General features: G+C 43.1%; 1 protein-coding gene across 1 annotated transcript; it reads left to right on the top strand.

Annotated features, from left to right (window-relative positions):
* Positions 1-15,644: 15,644 nt before the first annotated feature.
* Positions 15,645-18,798, top strand: LOC125376016 (putative proline-rich protein 21). The gene is made up of 2 exons (XM_048387187.1): positions 15,645-15,696; positions 17,231-18,798. The coding sequence occupies exons 1-2, from the start codon at positions 15,645-15,647 to the stop codon at positions 18,796-18,798; spliced, it is 1,620 nt and encodes a 539-aa protein (XP_048243144.1).
* Positions 18,799-21,347: the final 2,549 nt, after the last annotated feature.

Consider the following 21,347-nt stretch of genomic DNA (forward strand, 5'->3'; position numbering starts at 1 on the left):
TAGCGGTGAAAATCATAGGAATGGATGACTGTAAATCAGTGGTGACACCAGGTGTTCTCGAAAAGGTAATCCTGCCCTTCCCTGTCCTGCCCTATCGGTAGCACCCGCCACTCACAAAAAGTGAGTGTTTCCTTGCAGCCTGACGCTGGACAACATGTCCTGCCATGTGACGGCGGCTATTCGTCTCCCGCGTTAGCGCTAGAGATATTTCAGGCCTTGCCAAGGAACCCCATGATCACGATCTACATACAATCACCCAAATCCATGAATGGTGCACCAACTTTATTCAAATATAAGCCATTCGATATTCATGATATGTATCTGCTCAAAGCTGAGTCAATTGTACGATTCCGACTATATAACGTGCATGTTTTTACGAATCACTATCAAAGAGTGGTCATACCAGGTGTTCGCGGAAAGGTGAGCGTATCCTGACCCAGCGGTGGCACTGTCACAAACACACGCTGAGGCAAGTAAACAGTTCACCTGAAAAACACGGTCAAAATAGGGAATTGCATCGGACATCCACTGATGCGTCAAATTTTGCTCGGAGTTTTTTGGGTTGAGTCCCATCCGTGAGTTGAAAGTTTAAATCAAACGTATCACACTTAATATTGGTACCAAATAACCCTATGTTTGATAGCCGAGGTACCACAGATGTTGTAGCAGTGTCATGATGGGTACATGTGGTTTTATTTGTCCTGCATTAGATTGTATACCACCATCCTTATCTTTATTATGACCGCCTCCTTGGTCTAGTGGTAGAGCGTCTGCCAGGAGAGCGGAAGGTCCGGGGTTCGATCCCCGGCCGTGTCATACCAAAAGACGTTTTAAGATGGTACTTGTTGTTACCCTGTCTGGCGCTCGGTATAAAGGGACTAAAACAATGACTGGTCGGCTCAGAGTCAGTATACTGTGTCTGAGTGGGGTATTCATGTTAAACTGAGGCATGGTATCTCAGTGAGCTAGCACTATAAATCGGCATCAGTCCGGACTAGTACAAGCAGCCACACACATACATACACGTGCATACACGTCGCTATATAAGTGCAATAATCTTGGACGCGACGTCGACGTTAAACCCGAATTTAACCTCACCTTCACCTCACCTCAAATTTTGAAACGTTCTCCACATGTCTTCCGTAAACCGTTTTGAAAGCTTTACTGAGACATTGTATATTGTACACTTGATCAAACAACTTTTCAGCAAGAGTCATATGACGCTCTTTAAATCTTGTGAACAGATCCATATTATTAAAGTAATTAAATGTATGCTAAATGCATGGCATTGATGGACACATGGACGTTCATCGCGAGCCCGCAAGGCAGCACTAGGAAGTTCAATATTCACTTATTTAGTAGACAGTCACGTCTCCTGCCAATGATGACGTGTTTGTCTTCACTTCCTCTGAGGACAGGCGTCAGACAGGCATCAACTGTGTTGTCGCACAAGAGTAAGGTCACATGACAGGCGAGGGACGGCGAGGTTAGGTAAGGTCTCCGCGCCAAGAGGTCTGCAGGGGAAGTGTGTTTGACAAAGACCGACGTACGTTCATTGGTTTGAGGGATGAAGGCTGTGCACTCGCTTGGGTAAACTCAAATTATTTAGAATACATATTTTATTTGGACCATTTAAAGAGTTTTAAGTTCCACCTGAAGAGGACAAGGGATCGCTTTGCAACTTTACTAGCCTTACAACCGAAGCTAATTGAAACACTAGTACATCGATGTTGAGCGTTTCTTCTAGTTGTAGGTAGCGGTTGGGATTAATCCATTGGCCGCCTTCCGATCCTTTCAATTTAATTAAAAGCAACAAAACCATTTCTATTATCATAAGAAATCTCTTTGTCTAATGCACTATTCCGACTATATTATTAGTATGTGGTTATGACTGACTATTCAGATAGTAATGTTGCCAGGTGTTCGCAAAAAGGTAAGTGTATCCTGCCCCACCGCTGGTATGATTCATAAACACATGCAAAGACAAGTCAAGTGTTCACTTTAACAAACACGGGAACATATAAACATATATGGTACAAGTTAAAATAGGAAATTGCATCGGACATCGTTTCGATCACTGATGCGTTAGATTTGAAATGTCCTCCACATGTCAACCATAAAACGTTTTGAAATCTTTTTTCGAACCCTGATCAAACAACCATTCAAACAAGAGCTGTATAACGCTCTGTTGAGCAAATACTTTATGTAGTATAAATGAAAATGCCAGTCAAAGAATTGATATGTATGACAACACTAATCAGAAAACATAGCATCATTGTGTGAGACACAGCGTTTAGATTTTAACACTGGATTATTTCAATTTCGGTGAAACTAAAGCTCAGATCTCAGCTGTGGATTAGAGAGACTCCGTGAGATGTGTTTAACGCCGCTGTGAATAATGTAATATTTCAGTTTTTCCACGTGAGAGGAAAGCCTCTCGATATCTAGGTCACGTTTATCCGTTGGCTGAATCCCACGAGCACAGTAATGGTGTTGTCAAACCAAGAATCATAATCAGCGCGAAATATGGGATTTGTACCCAGTATCATGGGATTCCGGCATGCCTAGTTGTAAAACATGCATGAGGCAAAGTTGTTTTTTCAGATATTCCAAAATCAATCCCTAGATTATAAAATGGACTGTCCCTACCTATATCAGTAAAAAGTGACAAAAACCTTTCCGTTATCTTAAATATAATCGACAAAACCCTTTTTATAATCTTAAATATAATCTACAAAACCAATAAAAATTTATTCTATAATCTTAAATATAATCGACAAAACCCTTCTTATAATCTTAAATATAGTCTACAAAACCCTTTCAATAATCTTAAATATAATCTACAAAACCTATTCTATACTCTTAAATATAATCGACAAAACCCATTCAATAATCTTAGATATAATCTACAAAACCGTTTCCATAGTCTTAAATTTAATCGACAAAACCCTTTCCATAATCTGAAATATAATCGACATAACCCTAACAAAATATCTGCCATAAACAGAGGCCATAGTACGATTCCGACTATATCACAAGTTTGTGGTGATGGATCACTATCCAATCGGAAAATGTACATTGACAGTACAGAAGATGTAAATGTGCAAGTAGAGATGTGAACATGATTGACAGTGCATGAATCGGTTGGACACTCAACTGCTTTACTACAATAACGTTTTGATGTGGAATCTAACAGCGTTATCACAGCATTTTACCAGTCACGATTATCAATCACAGATGCATAATGTATTCAAATACAAACAGGGAGACTTGATTCTCCAAATGCCATTCACCCAAGCACGTGCACTACGTGTTCCTGTAAATACCAAACAGCGATGACAAAGAATGTCCCTGTGAAGTCAAAACCTAGCAGCCTTTGACATGAAGCGGCGCGTGACAGCACACAAAGACGGATTTGAACAAAAATCAGTTCCACACATTGTTCATTCTCAGGATCGTTATCGTTGGTTTTTTTCATCAATACAGCACAAACAAATCTGTGAAAATCACCCTGAAAAAAATTGTAAAAGAGTATTAATGTCTGTGAAGTGATGTATTTCGTCCATTTCAAATTTTCTTTCCAAGTTTCCAAACGTCACCTTGTTGCCATCTTCTTGTTGAACGATTTTCCTTTTCCGGTAATTGTTGATTTATTGGTTTGTTTGTCCAGTGTGGTTGGACATGTTATTGTTTTTCCAGGGTGTTTTTACTATTTGTTGGATGGTTTTCCTCTTTTCGGTTTTGTCAAGGAAATTAAAGAGAGCTCCGGTTATGTAGTCATTATCCATCATGTTCAAATCACATGAAATCGAACGGTGTCTTTTTTTTAACTGTTTCTGTCCTGACACTTCAGATAGCACGTGCACCTCCTCGAAATTAAAGGTCCTGGTTAACATTGTAAAGAACTTGTTTATCATGACATTAAAAGTGCACGGAACAAATTAAATATTTCCTTAACGAAAAGATCTTCCCTCGGATAGCCATGAAGTGTTGGAACGTCATCTCAGACTGCATTAAACCGGTCAATAATCTGATGAACTGCCTCCAACTCTGACCCGTCCTGAGAATCATGCAATTCAACACAAAACAAAAAGTCGTATTTGACGACAAGAATTGTCAGTCCTGGCCAGAAAAGTAATTAGACCCAGCCGAGAATTCGGGCCCAGGCACAGAGTGATGGACAGCTGCCGACAGAGGGCGCATCCTTGCAGTGCCCCCAAGCAGTGACCTTTATTGTGTCCGCGGGGCAAGGACTTGCTGCATGTTGGCTAATAATTTCAAGCAAGTGTCCTCCAGAAGACGTGACATGTCGGACGAAGGAAGAGCAAAGGGACTTGTGTCTCCGTTGTGAGGGTCTGAACCTGTCGATTTTTATCTTGGGGTTTGGGGCAAGATAGCAAGAAGTCGACAGTTGGAGAATGCTTTGAATAAAACAGCGATGACTAATGATAACAAAAAAACTTGTGGATGTAAAGTGATCAATAATTCATTATGTTAACATGTTTTTGATTTTTAACAAGATACGGAAATGGAAGACGGAGAGCGGAAGCTGTTCAAATGTCCTCAGCAATTTATCATCAAGATCGGGGTTATGATCGGCGCTTTTGACCCCCCCCCCCCCCCTAAAAAAAATTTTTTAAATTTTTTTTCTCTACGCAATAGATCTTCAGCGTCGTCTTCACTACAGCGTCGTTTTCAATCACAAAACAATCAGTCGAATTTCAAAATCTACTTCTTCGGCCTGCATTTGCAATGATGGAAAACGTTTTTATACTCACCGATTGGTTCAAGAATAATTGTTGACAGTATCTCAGTGGCAAAATCCGATGTAAGGACAAGTTTTAGCCATACACACGTCTTAATATCTCCAAAGATAAATTAAAATAAAAACCTTGACAATTTGTGAGACAATTATTTCAAAAAGGTAAAACCCTCAATACTTAACAGGGTTGTGGGGTAGCTTAGTGGTTAAAACGATGGCTCGTCATGCAGAAGACCCTGGATCAAACCCCAATATGGGATGAATGTGGAAGACCCTATGGTATCTGGAACAATGCTATTCTCTCTACTCAATCGATCACTCGCTGATCTACCTGACTTACGACCGGATACGTATTTTCTAATCATGTTGTCGTGGCCTTTCCTTCTAAATATTCTATCTTTAACTGCAATCCCTTACGACACTGAATCCATGATTCCTTCCAGCTTACTGCAGAGTGGTGAGGTGTGGTGAGGTGAGGTCAAATTTGGTTTAACGTCGCGTCCAAGATTATTGCACTTATATAGCGACGTGCATGTACGTGTGTGTGTTTGTGTGGCTGCTTGTACTAGTCCGGACTGATGCCGATTTATAGTGCTAGCTCACTGAGATACCATGCCGCAGTTTAACATGAATACCCCACTCAGACACAGTATACTGACTCCGAGCCGACCAGTCCTTTTTTTAGCCCCTTAATGCCGAGCGCCAGACAGGGTAACAACAAGTACCATCTTTTAACGTCTTTTGGTATGACGCGGCCGGGGATCGAACCCCGGACCTTCCGCTCTCCGGGCGGACGCTCTACCACAAGACCACGGAGGCGGTCTACTGCAGAGTGACTAAAACACTCCCTGTTTCACCATTGACTCCCTGTTTGAGTTTTGCGTTCTATACAAATTATTTAGGGCGTCAAGTCCAAACACTTGCATTTTCCTTTCACTGACCAGGAGTGACAGAAATCTAATTTACCATCCATTTTTTATGAAGAATCCCAGAGTACAACCGGGAATTATTTGTTTGATAAAAAAAGCAACCATTTTCTTCTTTTTTTAAGAATCGAGGGCAGTGCGCACGTACAATGCAGAAATAGCGCTCTACAAACTTCGCTGACTCTAACAGTCTTTGGGTGTGATGACATGAACGCTCACGCTCATGAACGTAAGAGGCGACTAACGGGATCGGGTGGTCAGGAATATTGCTGAGTGCGGCGTTAAACAACAACAACAAAATAAAAAGGGACACCCGTGACCCGTTTTTCGTGGGATCATCTACCATTAAACTGTCCAAACAGTAGCCAAATGCTATGACATATTGCTGAGATTTACGCGTGTATCATCAACAATTTATCGAACACTGTAAACCGAAACAACCGCAGAATGAGAAGACTTTGGTCAGGATTCGTAATAAGGGTCCAACGTCTAGTTAGCATCATCCAGCATATTTCAAGTTGCATTAATATGTCGCCTTGTAATCAAGGGGGATGAATTAAATGCCCCACGCGCCTTACAGTTGCCCGGGAAAGTCCAATGAACCCATGTGACACATACGTTACCGTCCAAATTCCACTGTAGATGCTCTTTGGCTTGACAATGAGCAACGTGAATCACGTTGCCATTTCCAACCTTTATAATCAAAATCTAGATTGATTATCATCCTCGATAATCCTCTGGAAATATTTCATTGTCTTAAACAGCCTCGCGTGACGCTGATAATGGAAGACCAGTGTATGTGCGTGCCAAAGGGATGGATTCCTGGCAGTCAAAGACAATGGCGGCTATCGCGTATAATGGAACCAAACATTTATTACATCTCTCAGCCGAGGTAACTAGTACCAAGGGAAGGAAATTATTTTATTTTCTGGAATTTAAAAATACACACACCTCTCTCGTTTTGACAACTGTTGGTTATTGATTCAATTAATTTACAAGAACATTAAAAAATGTGTTGTAATATTGACATCTTGGTTAGGAGCAGTTTAATGAAATGTGTGAAAACATGTAACATTTATACCGATGATAGAAAATGTTCCTTAATGATATTACCGTGAGACAGGTTGGTTTGTTAACCAACGTGAATGTAGCAAAGACAATGTCCAGATACGCAGCGGACGACTTGACGGCTAAATTTGAAAAACGAATTGTTAATTGGTGTTTAAGGGAGATTAAGCTCTGTTGTCAATGTTCTTCCCATCTTTAGACAACTATGCACTAGATCCATGTATGGAACGTGGACATTGTTTCTGTTATTACGAGTTGAACAAAAGTAAGTTGTGACATAAGTAAAAGACTACACAAGATCAATACGTAGTTAGCAAATTATATTCAAAAACAAAGGTTCAGGTTCATAATCACAAAGGCAATACAACGGATCAAATGAGTGACAGCAACAAGACGTAACAGGCCGATTAATGTACAGTAAACTACGGTTATAACGAACACGCTTATAACGAACTGACGGATATAACGAACTTACTTTTTTGTCCCGACTATTTGCTGTAGTTATGCTGTATATATGCATATAACAAACCACGGCTATAACGAACTACAATTAGTGGTCCCTTTGAGTTCGTTATAACCGTAGTTTACTGTAAGTGCTATCATGAAGGTTTAGACTTTGCCACTGTCGAATATCTTGAAACAGGCCTGTCTCTGGTCATGGCTCCAGAATTGTGTTGGAAGCTGGGATCGCTTCGGTGTTTTCAGATACGTATATCATCCGCACTTGGCAAGTAGATAAGACGCACGCTGGGTCGAAACTGCCTGTTTCATCACGAAACTTTTCGAACGATCAAGGCTCTAATGTTTACGATAATCAGGGGAGGTAACTCTAATCGAACTTCCTGATAAAATCTGGCCTAACAGCACTCGTCATTTTTCAAGCACTTCAATCATTTGATAACACTAACACCACACCTAAACTTCCGACTATCTCCACTGCCATAACACTGTAAATATATAACGCCAAAGCCGCAAGAGAACAATAAGTCTCGATTATCTGATGAAACAGAACATTTGGACGCAAAGGGCAAAACGGCGGTGAAAAGTATATGAATGGATCACGGAAAATCTATGATGACACCAGGTTTTCGCGAAAGGGTAAGCATGTCCTGCCCTACCGGTAGCACCCGCCTACGTGAAAAAGCATAAACTGGCAGATTGCAATATACAGGAAACTACGGTGATAACGAACTCAAAGGGACCACTAATTTTAGTTCGTAATAACCGTAGTTCGTTATTAGCATATATACATCAAATGGCCGGGACAAAAAAATAAGTTCGTTATATCCGTCAGTTCGTTATAAGCGTGTTCGTTATAAACATAGTTTACTGTATAACATAAAATTGCACTGGCAGACAAACAATGTGTTATTCAAGGGAATCAATTTTGCTGGGAATGCCAATTATCCCCAGCATCATCCCCCTTTAAATATATTAATGGAGCATCGCATAACCGGTGTTGCTTCGTTTGCTACAGTAAATCGTACAGTATAAGACAAATTATGACATCTAAACAGAAGGATGGTTGATCTTTACATTGTGGTATAAATACATCTACACGTCTAGTAATAAGGAACAACTGAGACAAACAGTAGGTTGATTAAAACCTCTAATGCCTCATCCACATTTTTGTAACAGGATTCTTTTCTGTAAAGTTACCCGCACCATCATCACATGCTTCTTAAAGGATGTGTAACAGCACTTAAGCTTCACATTGAAGGGAAAACTGCAATTGAAATCAATAACTCAAATCTTCATTGATACCACAGCTTCTAGTTCAACTTAAAGAGTGAGTGAGCGAGTGAGTTGGGTTTAACGCCGCTTTAAACAGTATTCCAGTTATATCACGGCGCGTCAGCCCTAATGTGATGCAGGTCTCAGACGTTTACTAATTCGGTGAAACCCACGAGCACGGGTATGGTGCTGACAAACCTAGAAACGTAATCGGGGCGAACCGGGATTCGAACCCACAGTCATAGGTATCTGGCGTGCCAAAGGGACGCAACTCTGCACAGCGAATCGCGGCGCCTTAGACGACTGGGCCACCCGTGCCCCCTCCACTTAAGATGTAAACATATTACAAAGTAACTCTGACTGATAATTAGCACACAGCTATGTTCACTAATGGGCTCTAACTTAAGCGCTTTTACCGCTTTCCTCGGTACCATTAGAAGATTGTTTCGTCTAAAATCTGATATCAAAATGACGGGTTTTTTTCAGCAGAAAATCAATTATGTGATCAGACACAACTGACAAATCTTTAGCACTCGAAACCCCACGATCAGCGTGGAGATAAAGCCGTCTGCAATCTTTCATCTTCCAGTAATTTCGATTTGTACCAGACGTTAGTTGTAAGTCAGCTGCTCGCCAGACACAAGTCACACTGAATGACACACCCTGTACATCATCGTGGCTACGCAGTCTGATTCATAAGCCCTAAATGAGCATATCTATGTTCATGTCCTTGGTGGCTTGTGTCAGTGTAACCATTGGAATGATGAGGCAAAGAAAACCAGGCAACTGTCGCATATAATTACCCATTTTGTGTACATTGTATGCGTACGACCTGTATGTCAATGTTGGTTTTCCAAATAAACATAGCTTTCATAGGTTTTAATAAACACTGTCTGGTCAAGACTCGATTGTTTACGGGCTGCCGTCGCGTAACAGTGAGTGAGTGAGTGAGTGAGTATGGTTTTACGCCGCTTTTAGCAATATTCCAGCCATATCACGGCGGGGGACACCAGAAATGGGCTTCACACATTGTACCCATGTCGGGAATCGAACCCGGGTCTGCGGCGTGACGAGCGAACGCTTTAACCACTAGGCTACCCGACCGCCCCTGTTCTGACAGAGTATGAAAAGGCAGAGCTGCGTCACTTGGATATGCCAGATATATATCGTAGGTTCGAATCTCAGACTCGCCCTGGGCATGGTTCTTGGTTTGTCAGCACCATGCTTGTGGGTTTCACCAAAATGGCAAACATCTTCGACTTTTCAAAGCGGCGTAAAACAATACTCACTAATCTGACGGGGTATGAAAGAGCGGGACAGTTACGGTGAGTGGCGGATGCTTATGATAGAACACGACATGCTGACCCTTTTCGCAAACACCTGGTGTCATCACTGAATTTCAGTGATCCATTCATATCATTTTCACCCGTCTTTTGCCTTTTACGCCCAATGAATCTGTTTCGGCAGATAATCGAGACTGGTTATTGTCTGGCATTGACGTTTTATATATATACATACATGTAACCTCTCAAGTTCCGTGACAGAGAAAACCCCAGAGAAGCGTCGGTTAATATGGGGATCGGATGGTCAATTTGTATACTGTTAATGACCAGGGCCCACTTGCACAAAGCGATCTTAGCGCTAAGATGATCATAACTCCCATACTTTTACATAGGGTTACAGTAATCTTAGCGCTAAGATCGCTTTGTGCAAGTGGGCCCAGGAGATGACAGTATCAAAATGTAATGTTACACTAATTTGTCATTGAACAGTAATTATCTTAATCTTTTTATGACACAATACGCACATTAACGGACACATAACTAAATGAAGGATTGAGGTACGATTAATCTTTCAGTAAAAGACAAGCCTAATAATATTGGCTAATACGTTGATAAAATGTAGGGATCCGATAAAACACTTTGTGTGTTGAAATGAAACCTTCAAAACAAGTAACTTGCATCACAAAAAGTAGGACAGAGTGATGCATTTGGAAATGATGGCTTACCATCCTTTCAGTCGAGAGATCAGATACCACGACCGGCAGATGACAGGAAGGAGAAAGTGCCTGTTGGCGATAACGGAATTGTGGGAAAATTATAGGGGAATACCCTAATTTAATGAGACGTTTGATGGTTATGTTACACTTAAAGTAGTATTAGTTAATGACAGTAAAATGAAAACTTTGCACAAACTACTTTAATGCCGTCATTAACTAATGAATCATTGAGAATGTCATTAACCACTAGGGTTAAATAAACTGATGCAACCGGGTCCAGAACTTTAATAATGAAACATTAAACATTTTTAATAAAATAATGGATCATGAACATAACTTTGTAATAAAAATTGTGAGAGACTTGGGTGCCACCACTTGAGCAGGACAAACTTACCCCCATTCGCGAACATCTGATGTCATCACCTATTGGCAGTGATTCCTTCATTACTTTTTTACATTTTACACTCAATGGTTTGTTTGTTTGTTTGTTGTTTAACGCCGCACTCAGCAATATTCCAGCTAAATGACGGCGGTCTGTAAATAATCGAGTCTGGGCCAGACAATCCAGTGATTGATATCATGAGCATCCATCCACGCAATTGGGATCGATGACATGCCTCAACCAAGTCAGCGAGCCTGACCACCCGATCCCGTTAGTCGCCTTTCACGACAAGCATAGTCACCTTTTACAGCAAGCATGGGTTGCTGAAGACCTATTCTACCTACCCCGGAATCGTCACGGGTCTTGCACCCAATGGAATCTGTGTCGGTTTATATTCGAGACTGATTATTTTCCAACGATTACGTTTTGAATTCGGTTGGTAATCACCGACAAAATTTTAAGATGACCTGGTGAATTGTTTATATCGAAAACCTATGCTCATGCACTCGACCTCTAGTTGGTCGGGTCCAAGATCAATATCCATAAAAAGTGAGTGAGTGAGTATGGTTTTACGTCGCTTTTAGCAATATTCCAGCAATATCACGGCGGGGGACACCAGAAATGGGCTTCACACATTGTACCCATGTCGGGAATCAAACCAGGGTCTTCTTCGTGACGAGCGATCGCTTTAAACACTAGGCTCCCCGACCACCCCATATCCTTAAATAAGTGTGATATAGCCGAATATCAGTCTAAACAACACAAACTCACTCATGATCAATATCTCCAGTGTCCGAATGAGTGCATTCCTATTGTTGTTTCCCAGTGGGGACAGATTAACGAAAGAATGGCAAAAAGCCACATTCAGTGCAGAAACCACGACATGTGTAAATATCTAAGTGGTCTCAGTTATCGAAGCGACCGCACACAGACGAACCTTATTACAACAGCGAGGAATATTACCAATGGTTGACTTGAATTCCTTCTAAACTGCACTGAACAGATGTTTCCGTGAAACTAAATGTTTAACAAATAGAACATGATTGTAAGGTCATTCCTTCATTTACGTCTCGACACGTCCGTATAATTTTGTCAAATCGACCTCCTCTCAAATAAAATAGTATCTTCCGATTTCAGGCTGCCGTTTCTAAACGCATAAAGGTTCAACATTCTGTAATAATACGTTACGTTCATTTCAATTTTAAAAACATACACCGCGGAAGATTCCTGAATCATTTTGCTCAATAATTAGAATCGATTTCCACCACCACTGAAGTAAAACCCTGGGTCCTTCTGATTTTTTAAATCCTTTTTGGATCAACTTATTTAGAAAAGGACGTTAATACCCTGTCATCAGCCTTAAAACAACTAAGTCACATCCTTCCTCTCTGTTATCGGAATTTCGTTAATCAATGACCCTAGTCTTAGTCTTGGTCTAGGCCCTAACCAAAAATCAAATAAACTAGTTTCGCTTCACCAGCTCGCGTGATGTTTAACATGGGGATAATTCCCCCGTACGACAAAAGAGGAAACAGAAAGGATTCGGGGGATTTATTCGTCGATCTAATTGAACAGACTACCGTTCGTCATTATCCCTATCAAGTCAAAAGTCTATGCGCTGGGAAGAAAAATGTTCCACTCTCACGCAAAATGGCGATTGAAAGGTGGCGTTCTGCCTCAAGGGGATTGGCTGTTTTCGCGTCACGTGACAGGACACGGACCGATTTACGGCAGGCTGTAAACAGTATTTTGTTGTCAAATCTGAACAATTATTGTCTTTATGGATGTGATAAACAGCAGCAAGAACATGAACCAGGCTTTATGATATGATCTCCTCGCTGTATAGTGCGGCTGTTAACGCCTCTCATTTAATCTCATTTACAGCTTCTGATCCCACTTACGGCTTGTGCTCTTTAGCAAAGATAACTATTCTTCCGAAGCAGGAATTTCCTTTACAAACATCGTTCGTTACATCGCCATTTATGAGCAAAGTAGCTACACTTGTAGCGGCAATAACTGAATTCATTGAAATTGGATTCACGTATTGCATATGTGTATACATTGTTAGGAATAATTGGTTCTTTCTGACAATGGTGATCCCTGCTGTGGGGAGGTTATCAGCGATGCGAGTAAGGGCAATGAGAATGGTCAACGATGATATGATAGAGCCATTTCGGGTTGAGAGTGATGAAGAATAATCAAGATGGCAAGGTTACATCTCTTTATCAGTGTTATGGATGGATTCGAAGGAACTAGTTTTGTGATAATTTAGCCGAAAACGTCTAATGTTCGAAATAGGGATGTCAATGGACACTGTCCATGACGCAGATACTCTAAATTTGATTGGCTTAGCTGCAATAATTGCTGTTCTCAATTTGATTGGCTTCGATGCAAGCATTGGTGTCCAAACACTGCTATGTTAAGATGCAAGAATCGGTGTCCAAACACTGCTATGTTAAGATGCAAGAATCGGTGTCCAAACACTGCTATGTTTAGATGCAAGAATCAGTGTCCAAACACTGCTATGTTAAGATGCAAGAATCAGTGTCCAAACACTGCTATGTTTAGATGCAAGAATCAGTGTCCAAACACTGCTATGTTTAGATGCAAGAATCGGTGTCCAAACACTGCTTTGTTTAGATGCAAGATTGGTGTCCAAACATTGCTTTGTTTAGATGCAAGAATCGGTGTCCAAACACTGCTATGTTTAGATGCAAGAATCAGTGTCCAAACACTGCTTTGTTTAGATACAAAAATCAGTGTCCAAACACTGCTATGTTTAGATGCAAGAATCGGTGTCCAAACACTGCTATGTTTAGATGCAAGAATCAGTGTCCAAACACTGCTATGTTAAGATGCAAGAATCGGTGTCCAAACACTGCTATGTTTAGATGCAAGAATCAGTGTCCAAACACTGCTATGTTTAGATGCAAGAATCAGTGTCCAAATACTGCTATGTTTAGATGCAAGAATTGGTGTCTCAAGACTGCTATGTTTAGATGCAAGAATCGGTGTCCAAACACTGCTTTGTTTAGATGCAAGAATCGGTGTCCAAACACTGCTTTGTTTAGATGCAAGAATCGGTGTCTCAAGACTGCTAGGATAAGATGCAAGAATAATAAAAACGGAACTAATAAAACGCATCTAAAAACACAATAACCTACCAAATCAAAATCACATAAACAAACAAACATCCACCATACCCAGCTCCCTTAGTTCTCCTCCCCAATCCCATCGGCATCTATTTCAAATCTCAAAATTCCCAAATTCTATATAAGCAACCCCTAAAACCCCCCTCTTGGGTTGCACAGACCACTTTCGCCCCTTTCGGAAACACATTAAATGGCCTGGCCGGGCCCGTGTGCAAAATACACATCAGTCGGAAAGCGCACGTTAAATCTCCAAAGTAAGTAAGTAAGTAATGCAAGAATTGGTGTCTCAAGACTGCTAGGATAAGATGCAAGAATCGGTGTCCAAATACTGCTATGTTTAGATGCAAGAATTGGTGTCTCAAGACTGCTATGTTTAGATGCAAGAATCAGTGTCCAAATACTGCTATGTTTAGATGCATGAATTGGTGTCTCAAGACTGCTAGGATAAGATGCAAGAATCGGTGTCCAAATACTGCTATGTTTAGATGCAAGAATTGATGTCTTAACACTGCTAGGATAAGATGCAAGAATTGGTGTCTCAAGACTGCTAGGATAAGATGCAAGAATCGGTGTCTCAAGACTGCTAGGATAAGATGCAAGAATCGGTGTCCTAACCCTACTAGGCTTAAATACACGTCTTGGTGTACTAGTGCTCGTGGGTTTCACCGAAGTTGTAAACGTCTGAAACCTGCACCACTTCGGGCTTTCCTCCCACATTAAGCTGACACGCCGTGATATAACTGGAATACTGTTAAAAGCGGCGTTAAACCCAACTCACTCACTCACTTGGTGTACTACCTGTGCTAGGATCAGTGGCATAAGGTGGCATCTTCATGCTGCTATGTGTAATGGCGCGACTCTGTGTCCAGAGACTGCATGGCATCAAACGTGAAACCCAAAGCTCAGCTGTCCCTGAATTTCTTTCATGTGCAATACATCTTTGTCAGATCCAATGAATCTCCTATTTTCCCTGGAGAGCCCCATGAAAAACAATTACATCTTAAATAACAGAGATAAGAGGGAGGGATCCCATAAAATAACAACACAACGTGGCACCATGACAGCACACACGGATCCGACGTGAGTAATATTGTGTCATTTATTCAGCAAATTGATAAACACGACACCCGTGAAAATACAAGCAAAATAAATGTATTCTTGTGACAAAAGCTGTTTTAGTCAAACAGGCTGTCACAGAAAAAACATCCCATTTCGACTCCGGCATTCATCAGCCTCCGTCCCTGCTGTGTTCCTCAGAGAGAGAGAGACCGACTGAGATGAGAAGTTCATTACAAAACGTATTATACTCGCAATGCATCACTCCGCATCAGCATGTTCCGGAAACAAAATAGATTACAACATGTTACGATTTACACAACAACAGATTGCAAAATGGGAAAGAAAATAAATAACAAACTGCAGTATATCATGCTTCAAGTGTTTAATCCTCCCAATAATTAATTAGTTCCGCCGCGTAATCGGTTTTTCGGGATGTAATGTCATGTAATCGATTTTTAACTGAGGTTTTTTTGGGACCCCTGGTGTTTAAGGAAATGCTGTTTCCTGCCTTAGTAAGTAGGCCTTAACAATGAGATGCTGTAGACACTTTTTCTTTCCCAAGATGCTGATCCCAAAGGAAATCATCGAGAAAAAGGATTTTTCTCTCTTCCAAGGTGAGGGTAACCAGAGAGTATTTTCGTCCCGCCTAAAAACTCCAGTACCGTTTCTCATGGCTTGAGATCCCCCTTGGGATTTCTAAGTGATATCTAGTTTGGTGTTTTCATTTTGTGTAAAAACTGAAGACCATCTGAATAGTATGTCATGTATCCGATGGTATATTTCCTTATATTGCACTTACATATTTATGGTAGGTAAGTATATTTTGTGTATGATCTTGCGGCCGGGTAGGTTGCCAGTAAAGAGGGGAGTGAGTGAGTATGGTTTTATGCCGCTTTTAGCAATATTCCAGCAATATCACGCGGGGGACACCTGAAATGGGCTTCACACATTGTACCCATGTCGGGAATCGAACCCGGGTCTTCGGCGTGACGATGAGAAGAGGGAAAGTCGCTCGTCTTGCCAAGTGAGTGAGTGAGTTTGGTTTTACGCCGCTTTTAGCAATATTCCAGCAATATCACGGCGGGGGACACCAGAAATGGGCTTCACACATTGTACCCATGTCGGGATTCGAACCCGGGTCTTCAGCGTGACGGGCGAACGCTTTAACCACTAGGCTACCCGACCGCCCCCTCGTCATCTTGCCAAGACCCAAACTCGATTCCTAACATGGGTAGACTGTATGGAGCCTATTCCTGATTACCTCCGCAGTAAAGTGATTAAAATATTGCTAAAAGCGGCGTCAATCCATACTCACTCACGAACTCATCTACAATACCATGAAATTATGTGAGAATGTGATATATTTTTAAAAATCCAAATGCTCTCCCTAAGGTAGAAGTCTGTGCCTCATCAAGAGCCTGTCAGACTGCCTTGTTGAATATGAATGTATATGTGCTTCCCATGCATTAACTTTCAGAGGAGTATTTCGTGTTTTCATAAAAGCCAATCATGGAAATTCCCGTCTCATTGAAAGCGAAAATCATCGTGATGAAAGATACAAGAGGTCTGTCTGGCTCTGTATCTGGACTTACATCAATCAGTGGAAACTGTGTGCACAATTGAAGCAAAGATGAATAACTGCACGCGCGATAATTGTGCCCTTTCATCCTCCAACAGGTTTTCCGTGCATCGGAGAGTTGACAACGCCACGACAAGACATAAATACTATGGAATTAGAGACTGACCGAGTAAAGACGAAGTTTTAAAGGGGATAGGCGGGTTGGTGTGGAGAGTGGGGACACTTTCAAATTTATAACTTTATGAAAAATAGGGGCAAATGTCCTCGTGAACCCCTGGTGACATTTCTCCCAACACCACTCGTTCAAACATCACCTCCTACCAACGCTGGTGCAATATTCAAATCACACCACCACTCGAGACACCTTCATCTTCTAAACCCTCATGTCACCTTCATCTCCTACACACCTCGTGTCACCTTCGTCTCCTGCCACCCCTCGTGTCACCTTCATCTCCTACCATTCCTCGTGTCACCTTCATCTCCCACCACCCCTCGAGTCACCTTCATCGCCTACCACCCTTGAGTCACCTTCATCGCCTACCATTCCTCGTGTCACCTTCATCTCCTAGCACCCCTCGTGTCACCTTCATCTCCTGTCACCCCTCGTGTCACCTTCATCTCCTGTCACCCCTCGTGTCACCTTCATCTCCTACCACCCCTCGTGTCACCTTCATCTCCTACCACATCTCGTGTCACCTTCATCTCCTACCATCCCTCATGTCACCTTCATCCTCTACCTCCCCTCGTGTCACCTTCATCTCGTACTACCCCTCGTGTCACCTTCATCTCCTACCATCCCTCGTGTCACCTTCATCTCCTACCTCCCCTCGTGTCACCTTCATCTCCTGTCACCACTCGTGTCACCTTCATCTCCTACCTCCGCTCGTGTCACCTTCATCTCCCACCACCCCTCGTGTCACCTTCATCTCCCACCACCCCTCGTGTCACCTTCATCTCCCACCACCCCTCGTGTCACCTTCATCTCCTACCTCCGCTCGTGTCACCTTCATCTCCTACCTCCCCTCGTGTCACCTTCATCTCCTACCATCCCTCGTGTCACCTTCATCTCCCACCACCCCTCGTGTCACCTTCATCTCCCACCACCCCTCATGTCACCTTCATCTCCTACCATCCCTCGTGTCACCTTCATCTCCCACCACCCCTCGTGTCACCTTCATCTCCCACCACCCCTCGTGTCACCTTCATCTCCTACCATCCCTCGTGTCACCTTCATCCTCTACCTCCGCTCGTGTCACCTTCATCTCCTACCACCCCTCGTGTCACCTTCATCTCCTACCACCCCTCGTGTCACCTTCATCCTCTACCTCCCCTCGTGTCACCTTCATCACCTACCACCCCTCGTGTCACCTTCATCTCCTACCACCCCTCGTGTCACCTTCATCTCCCACCACCCCTCGTGTCACCTTCATCCTCTACCTCCCCTCGTGTCACCTTCATCTCCAACCATCCCTCGTGTCACCTTCATCACCTACCTCCCCTCGTGTCACCTTCATCTCCTACCACCCCTCGTGTCACCTTCATCTCCTACCACCCCTCGTGTCACCTTCATCCTCTACCTCCCCTCGTGTCACCTTCATCACCTACCACCCCTCGTGTCACCTTCATCTCCTACCACCCCTCGTGTCACCTTCATCTCCCACCACCCCTCGTGTCACCTTCATCCTCTACCTCCCCTCGTGTCACCTTCACCTCCTACCATCCCTCGTGTAACCTTCATCTCCTACCTCCCCTCGTGTCACCTTCATCTCCGACCTCCCCTCGTGTAACCTTCATCTCCTGCCACCCCTCGTGTCACCTTCATCTCCCACCATCCCTCGTGTCACCTTCATCTCCTACCTCCCCTCGTGTCACCTTCATCTCCGACCTCCCCTCGTGTCACCTTCATCTCCGACCTCCCCTCGTGTCACCTTCATCTTCTACCTCACCTCGTGTCACCTTCATCTCGTACTACCCCTCGTGTCACCTTCATCTCCTGTCACCCCTCGAGTCTCCTTCATCTCCTACCATTCCTCGTGTCACCTTCATCCTCTACCTCCCCTCGTGTCAACTTCATATCCTACCTCCCCTCGTGTCACCTTCATCGCCTACCATTCCTCGTGTCACCTTCATCTCCTAGCACCCCTCGTGTCACCTTCATCTCCTACCACCCCTCGTGTCACCTTCATCTCCCACCACCCCTCGTGTCACCTTCATCCTCTACCTCCCCTCGTGTCACCTTCACCTCCTACCATCCCTCGTGTCACCTTCATCTCCTACCACCCCTCATGTCACCTTCGTCTCCTGCCATCCACGTGTCACATTCACCTCGTTTATATAACCATGTGCCAAGTCGATAGTGCAGTATTTGGAACACATCTAGTACGTTCCCTGTCTAAACGATGGTTTCTCCTTCAGTGAGAAATTGAAATTGTGTGTATAATTGAAATTCTCATTTTGACTGAATTGTTCTCGTAAAGCAAAGAACCGTGTAAAGCATGTCTGTTCACAACTCAACTGACACCGTGCAACTGTTATATCACTGCTGGATTTTAACGAACTTCAGGTTGAGGATTTAGAAAGAAATACAATTTTTCTGGCATTTTCGTTTGGAATTACGGAATGTGACCGGGAAAGTACTTGCGTGTTCGCGACCAGCTGATTCTGTCATTAGTTCTGCGAGGGGATTTGAGGAAATATCAGCTCTTCGGGTTACAGTCACATCAACGACGGTGCCTTTGGAGTAACGTTGTTGTATTAAGTCCATTCTTGGTGTCTGGAATTGTGCTAAAAGAGGCGTAAAACCAAATGACTCGCGCATTTCGGAGGTTCAAATGTAACCCTGGAGATAGAAACTTGATGCTGGCTTGACTAAACTCCACCGGTATCATAGATAAGCACAAACTGTTACGACAATATACCCAGACACATTACGAATTGGGGGTGACAGACACAAACTATTCCCAGACACAATACGAGTCGGGCGTTACAGACACAAATGGGTTAAGTTACCGCAATATACCCAGACACAATACGAGTTGGGCGTTACAGACACAAATGGGTTAAGTTACCGCAATATACCCAGACACAATACGAGTTGGGCGTGAGAGACACACTTTACCCAGACACAAAACGAGTTGGGCGTGACAGACACACTATACCCAGACACAAAACGAGTTGGGCGTGACGGACACAAATGGGTAAAGTTACCGCAATATACCCAGACACAATACGAGTCGGGCGTTACAGACACAAATGGGTTAAGTTACTGCAATATATCCAGACACAATACGAGTTGGGCGTGACAGACACACTTTACCCAGACACAAAACGAGTTGGGCGTGACGGACACAAATGTGTAAAGTTACCGCAATATACCCAGACACAATACGAGTCGGGCGTTACAGACACAAATGGGTTAAGTTACCGCAATATACCCAGACACAATACGAGTTGGGCGTGAGAGACACACTTTACCCAGACACAAAACGAGTTGGGCGTGACAGACACACTATACCCAGACACAAAACGAGTTGGGCGTGACGGACACAAATGGGTAAAGTTACCGCAATATACCCAGACACAATACGAGTCGGGCGTTACAGACACAAATGGGTTAAGTTACTGCAATATACCCAGACACAATACGAGTTGGGCGTGACAGACACACTTTACCCAGACACAAAACGAGTTGGGCGTGACGGACACAAATGTGTAAAGTTACCGCAATATACCCAGACACAATACGAGTTGGGCGTGACGGACACAAATGTGTAAAGTTACCGCAATATACCCAGACACAATACGAGTTGGGCGTGACAGACACACTATACCCAGACACAATACGAGTTGGGCGTGACAGACACAAATGGGTAAAGTTACCGCAATATACCCAGACACAATACGAGTTGGGCGTGACAGACACACTATACCCAGACACAATACGAGTTGGGCGTGACAGACACACTATACCCAGACACAATACGAGTTGGGCGTGACAGACACAAATGGGTAAAGTTACCGCAATATACCCAGACACAATACGAGTTGGGCGTGACAGACACACTATACCCAGACACAATACGAGTTGGGCGTGACAGACACAAATGGGTAAAGTTACCGCAATATACCCAGACACAATACGAGTTGGGCGTGACAGACACACTATACCCAGACATAATACGAGTTGGGCGTGACAGACACAAATGGGTAAAGTTACCGCAATATACCCAGACACAATACGAGTTGGGCGTGACAGACACACTATACCCAGACACAATACGAGTTGGGCGTGACAGACACAAATGGGTAAAGTTACCGCAATATACCCAGACACAATACGAGTTGGGCGTGACAGACACACTATACCCAGACACAATACGAGTTGGGCGTGACAGACACACTATCCCCAGACACAATACGAGTTGGGCGTGACAGACACAAATGGGTAAAGTTACCGCAATATACCCAGACACAATACGAGTTGGGCGTGACAGACACACTATACCCAGACACAATACGAGTTGGGCGTGACAGACACAAATGGGTAAAGTTACCGCAATATACCCAGACACAATACGAGTTGGGCGTGACAGACACACTATACCCAGACACAATACGAGTTGGGCGTGACAGACACACTATCCCCAGACACAATACGAGTTGGGCGTGAGAGACACAAATGGGTAA

Source organism: Haliotis rufescens, unplaced genomic scaffold, assembly GCF_023055435.1.
Source record: "Haliotis rufescens isolate VD_foot unplaced genomic scaffold, xgHalRufe1.0.p SCAF_68, whole genome shotgun sequence".
Classification (NCBI taxonomy): Eukaryota; Metazoa; Mollusca; class Gastropoda; order Lepetellida; family Haliotidae; genus Haliotis; species Haliotis rufescens.

Coding starts and splice junctions, on each gene's coding strand:
- LOC125376016 (XM_048387187.1), top strand. CDS start 15,645: ATGCTGATCCCAAAGGAAATCATCGAGAAAAAGGATTTTTCTCTCTTC. Junction 15,697..17,230: donor GGATTTTTCTCTCTTCCAAG/GTGAGGGTAACC, acceptor TTCATCTCCTAG/CACCCCTCGTGTCACCTTCA.